Consider the following 6,000-nt stretch of genomic DNA (forward strand, 5'->3'; position numbering starts at 1 on the left):
ATGTTTTAGCACATTGCTACCATGAAATGTCATGTTGCAGGCATTTTTAGCATGTTACTACCATGGATTAGCATGTTTGTAGCATGTTTTAGCACATCGCTAGCATGAATTAGTATGCAGCGAGCCGGTTTCAGCAGGTTTCCACAAGCTCATTTTTAGCACGAACACGAGCTCTGGGCGGCTCAATGACTGGTGTTTTCTGGGTGTGGATTTTAACGCTGTGGTTTCCTCTGATTTCTCTCGCTTTAGAGATCTGAAGTGTAACGAGATCTCGTGGACCATCGAGGACATGAACGGCCCTTTCTCTGCTCTGGACAATCTGAGGAAACTGTGAGTGGTTTACAGGATCACGTTATCTCAGTGCACAGTCAAAACAAACATTATTCAGACTCCAGATCTCATTTTTGATATATTTTTGCTGATCATGTTTTGCTGAAGTGTGTTTTCTTTAATTGCTAATGCTCTTTTTACACACAGACTGAACACAATGAAGCATTGCTTGGTGATTGGTTGAGCTAAACTGGTATTATCTAATTGTGTAGTTAAATTTAACAGCTGACAGATATTCAACATAATTCATGTGTGAGACAGTCTAACAGAAGGACGGACAAAACCAGTCAAATATCAACTGAGTTCTGCTCATATTTCATTACCGTTTTCTAAACTATAGCGAATAAACTGTGAGAATGTGAAGGCGTCTGAATACATTTAGCTTTGACTGTGATGAGTCTTCATCAGTATCAGTGCAGAGGAAACACATCGAGTCTTTCTCCTGCTCGTCAGGTTCCTCCAAGGGAATCGCATCCGATCGGTCACCAGGAAGTCTTTCACAGGCCTGGACGTGCTGGAGCAACTGTGAGTCTCTCTCAGATCCTTAATATCTGATCATGCTGATGTGTGTTCGCTTCTAAACGTGTTCTCCATCCTCACATCGCAGGGATTTGAGCAACAACGCCATCATGTCGCTGCAGGCCAACGCTTTCTCTCAGATGAAGAAGCTGGCGGAGCTGTACGTATGAATTACACACACACGATTAACCGCACGCGATTTGGCGAAGGCTGTGATCATTTTATGCGCAGTGTGTCAGTGCAGTTCTTCAACAGTGTAATTAGATTACTGTACTAATTAATCTCTGTAAAAAGTAATTACTAATTACTTTCTTTTAATTCTAATTCAAATAAATACTATAAAATTGCATGAATTACGCTTACACTGACCAAACAATATAAAGGGAGAAGGTTACATAATAAACACACTTTTTTAACATCAGACAATACATTTTGATGTTAAACCCACTAGTTAATAGTGCGATTTCATGTAAATTGCGATTGATCGTGCAAACGCTAGTATGAATCTAAACCTGCGCTTGTGTTCGTGAATGTGGTTCAATTCACGTTTATTTGTACAGTGCTTTTCACAATACACATAATTTCAAATCTGCTTTACAGAAAGTGTATGAGTCCATATTAGTGATCTGTTATCAGAGGAAACTAAGTTATGCATTTCAGAAATGTACATATACAAAGTCACAGTTAGCTAAAAATGTATTCATTTAAACAATGTAATAATTTAATGCAGAAACAATGAGCTCATTGAAGTAATGAATACTTGTTTGTTTACAAATGATTAAGATATTTAGAAAATATAGCATTTTCTAGTTCCTACATTGATGATTCAATGTGTGTGTGTGTGAGCACTGACACTGATCATTTGTGTGTGTCGCCCCGTCAGGCTCCTGAACACATCTAGTCTGCTGTGTGACTGCCAGCTCAAGTGGTTTTCTCCGTGGGTGGCAGAACACGCTTTTCTTCCTCTGGTGAACGCCAGCTGTGCCCATCCACATCTGCTGAAGGGCAGAAGCGTATTCGCCGTCGCCCAGGACGAGTTTGTGTGCGGTGAGTGGGCGAGCGTCACGTGAGCGACCCAGTTCAGTCAGGCTTTTTCTTAAAGGAGTAGTTCACTTTCAAATGAAAATTAGCCCATGATTTACTCACCCTGAACCCATCCTAGGTGTATATGACATTCTTCTTTCAGACAAATACAATCAGAGTTATATTAAAAAATGTCCTGGCTCTTCCAAGCTTTATAATGACTGTTTCTGTTTTGAAGTCCATAAAAGTGCATCTATCCATGATAAAAGTGCATCTATCCATGATAAAAGTGCATCTATCATCATAAAAGTACATTTATCCATCATAAAAGTGCATCCATCATAAAAGTGCATCTATTAATCATAAAAGTGCATCTATCCATTTTAAAAGTGCATCTATCCATCATAAAAGTGCATCTATCATCATAAAAGTGCATCTATCCATCATAAAAGTGCATTTGTCCATCATAAAAGTGCATCTATCCATGATAAAAGTGCATCTATCCATCATAAAAGTGCATCTATCCATTATAAAAGTGCATCTGTCCATCATAAAAGTGCATCTGTCCATCATAAAAGTGCATTTGTCCATCATAAAAGTGCATCTGTCCATCATTAAAGTGCATCTATCCATGATAAAAGTGCATCTATCCATCATAAAAGTGCATCCATCCATTATAAAAGTGCATCTATCCATCATAAAAGTGCATCCATCCATTATAAAAGTGCATCTATCCATCATTAAAGTGCATCTATCCATGATAAAAGTGCATCTATCCATCATAAAAGTGCATCCATCCATTATAAAAGTGCATCTATCCATCATAAAAGTGCATCTATCCATTATAAAAGTGCATCTATCCATTATAAAAGTGCATCTATCCATTATAAAAGTGCATCTGTCCATCATAAAAGTGCATCTGTCCATCATAAAAGTGCATCTATCCATTATAAAAGTGCATCTATCCATTATAAAAGTGCATCTATCCATTATAAAAGTGCATCTGTCCATCATAAAAGTGCATCTATCCATTATAAAAGTGCATCTATCCATTATAAAAGTGCATCTGTCCATCATAAAAGTGCATCTATCCATTATAAAAGTGCATCTATCCATTATAAAAGTGCATCTATCCATTATAAAAGTGCATCTGTCCATCATAAAAGTGCATCTATCCATCATAAAAGTGCATCTATCCATTATAAAAGTGCATCTATCCATTATAAAAGTGCATCTATCCATTATAAAAGTGCATCTGTCCATCATAAAAGTGCATCTATCCATTATAAAAGTGCATCTATCCATTATAAAAGTGCATCTATCCATTATAAAAGTGCATCTGTCCATCATAAAAGTGCATCTGTCCATCATAAAAGTGCATCTATCCATTATAAAAGTGCATCTATCCATTATAAAAGTGCATCTATCCATTATAAAAGTGCATCTGTCCATCATAAAAGTGCATCTATCCATTATAAAAGTGCATCTATCCATTATAAAAGTGCATCTGTCCATCATAAAAGTGCATCTATCCATTATAAAAGTGCATCTATCCATCATAAAAGTGCATCTATCATCATAAAAGTGCATCCATCCATCATAAGGATCCACCTAGGATGGCTTGAGGGAGAGTAAATCATGGGTTAATTTTAATTTTTGAAGTGAACTACTCCTTTAAAGAGGAGCTTTGTTTTCAGGCTCTTGAATCATGCGTGTGTTGTTGTGCGCTGCAGATGATTTCCCCAAACCCCAGATCACGGTTCAGCCCGAGACACAATCCGCCATTAAAGGCACGAACGTGACCTTCGTGTGTTCGGCGGCCAGTTCCAGCGACTCCCCGATGACCTTCGCCTGGAAGAAAGACAACGAGGTCCTGAACGACGCAGAGATCCACAACCAGGCCCACCTGCGGTCTCAGGTCAGCGAGGTCACGGAGGTCACAGAGGTCACAGAGGTCACGGAGTACACCACCACACTACAGCTGAGAACCGTGGACTTCTCCAGCGAGGGCAAATACCAGTGCGTGATCTCCAACCACTTCGGCTCCTCGTACTCCAGCAAAGCCAAGCTGACTGTCAACAGTAAGTCTTCAAATCAAAACACACAGCAGACAAACGGCTAGCAGTGACATCAGCGGCAATCCACCTGTCACTCAAGTGGCCACGCCCTTAATTATGCACAACTTTAAGGCTTAATATAATTTAAACGGATGAGTTATAAAAACATTCACCCGCCTCACAGTCGTCATGAAGAGCAAAACTAGCTTTATAGACCAAAACCACTTTTTCCAGACTGTAAACATGTTTTATTCTGCTGTAAAGTTTAACATGCGAGTCTATGAGTCTCTTCTGCAGCCTCTAGTGGCCAGTCCATGAACTGCAGTTTAAGTTGGTTTCAAGTGAGATAGGAAGGTTCTGATTTTGTCCCCACAGTGCTGCCGTACTTCACCAAGATGCCGATGGATCTGACGATCCGCGCGGGAGCTACGGCTCGACTGGAGTGCGCGGCTAGCGGACACCCATCTCCTCAGATCGCCTGGCAGAAAGATGGAGGCACGGATTTCCCAGCGGCCCGCGAGCGACGGATGCACGTCATGCCGAGAGACGACGTGTTCTTCATGGTGGACGTGAAGACGGAAGACATCGGCGTGTACAGCTGCACGGCCCAGAACACAGCAGGAGCCGTCTCCGCTAACGCTACGCTAACCGTGCTGGGTTAGTCTGCGCATATATCTCTCTTTACAACTAATCTTTCCATTTTTCTTTCAAACTATTCTTTCTTCCTTTCTTTCTTGAGTTGTTACCGAATGGAAACATCGATATTGCCGCACCCGTTTACGCCATTTTCACCAAATAACGTCCCGTTCCTCCTCCAGAAACGCCGTCGTTCCTGCGCCCGCTGATGGACCGCTCGGTGGCGACGGGCGAGACCGCGGTTCTGCAGTGTATCGCGGGCGGGAGTCCTGCACCCCGACTCAACTGGACCAAAGACGACAGCCCGCTAGTCGTGACCGAGCGGCACTTCTTCGCCGCGGGGAACCAGCTGCTAATCATCGTGGACACCGCGGAGGGAGACGCGGGAACATACACGTGCGAGATGTCCAATCCTCTGGGAACGGAGCGCGGGAACGTGCGTCTGGCAATCCTTCCCAACCCCAACTGTGACCCGGGCGTGTCCATCGGGTCTCCGGCGGGAAGAGGGTCTGAGGACGACGGCTGGACCACCGTGGGCATCGTGATCATCGCGGTGGTGTGTTGCGTTGTGGGAACGTCTCTCGTGTGGGTGGTGATCATTTACCACACGCGCCGACGCAACGAGGACTGCAGCGTCACCAACACAGGTCAGTCCTACACACACACACACACACACACACACACACACACACACTCACACTCACACACTCACACATGTCTGGTTCAACATGAGCACGTAACGGCCGTAATCCTGTTTCTCTCGCGTGTGCAGATGAGACGAATCTGCCGGCGGATATCCCGAGCTATCTGTCGTCCCAGGGAACGCTAGCGGAGCGCCAGGACGGGTTTATGGCGTCTGAGAGCGACAGCCATCAGTACATCGGCTCCTCCATCGGGGGCTTTTACATGCCACCCAAAGACATGAACAGTAAGACGTGCCCCTCCGCTCTGTAGAAACAATCATGATATTTACGGTTAAAAAAAAAAATGGCTGCAAATTTACAGATGGAACTGAAATGATGGCTAAAAATGATCCTCGTCCCATAGGCCTCTGCCAGCTGGACACAGGAAGTGATGCGGACATGGAGGCGATCGACCCGATGCTCTGCCATTATCAGGGGCCGGTCGGTTCATTGCTGAGACGCTACAGCCCCGATCCTCCCGAGTCCTACACAGGTGAGTGGTGCGATCACATGACCCCTGAGACGCTACTGTCACATGACCCCAGAGACATGACCCCAGAGACATGACCCCAGAGACATGACCCCTGAGACATGACCCCCCCAGAGACATGATCCCTGAGACGCTACTGTCACATGACCCCAGAGACATGACCCCAGAGACATGACCCCAGAGACATGACCCCAGAGACATGACCCCAGAGACATGACCCCAGAGACGCTACTGTCACATGACCCCTGAGACATGACCCCAG

At 44.1% G+C, this 6,000-nt stretch overlaps 1 protein-coding gene across 1 annotated transcript in view; it reads left to right on the forward strand.

The window, feature by feature from the left end:
- lrig3 (leucine-rich repeats and immunoglobulin-like domains 3) overlaps positions 1 to 6,000 on the forward strand; it is a 34,641-nt gene that overhangs the window by 25,565 nt on the left and 3,076 nt on the right. The window contains exons 9-17 of the mRNA XM_079868745.1: positions 250 to 330; positions 784 to 855; positions 938 to 1,009; positions 1,733 to 1,896; positions 3,606 to 3,953; positions 4,305 to 4,586; positions 4,748 to 5,212; positions 5,338 to 5,493; positions 5,613 to 5,741. Coding sequence (XP_079724871.1) covers positions 250 to 330; positions 784 to 855; positions 938 to 1,009; positions 1,733 to 1,896; positions 3,606 to 3,953; positions 4,305 to 4,586; positions 4,748 to 5,212; positions 5,338 to 5,493; positions 5,613 to 5,741 — 1,769 coding nt within the window. The remainder of the gene's footprint in view (positions 1 to 249; positions 331 to 783; positions 856 to 937; positions 1,010 to 1,732; positions 1,897 to 3,605; positions 3,954 to 4,304; positions 4,587 to 4,747; positions 5,213 to 5,337; positions 5,494 to 5,612; positions 5,742 to 6,000) is intronic.

Source organism: Squalius cephalus, assembly GCF_949319135.1.
Source record: "Squalius cephalus genome assembly, chromosome: 4".
In the NCBI taxonomy this organism is placed as follows: Eukaryota; Metazoa; Chordata; class Actinopteri; order Cypriniformes; family Leuciscidae; genus Squalius; species Squalius cephalus.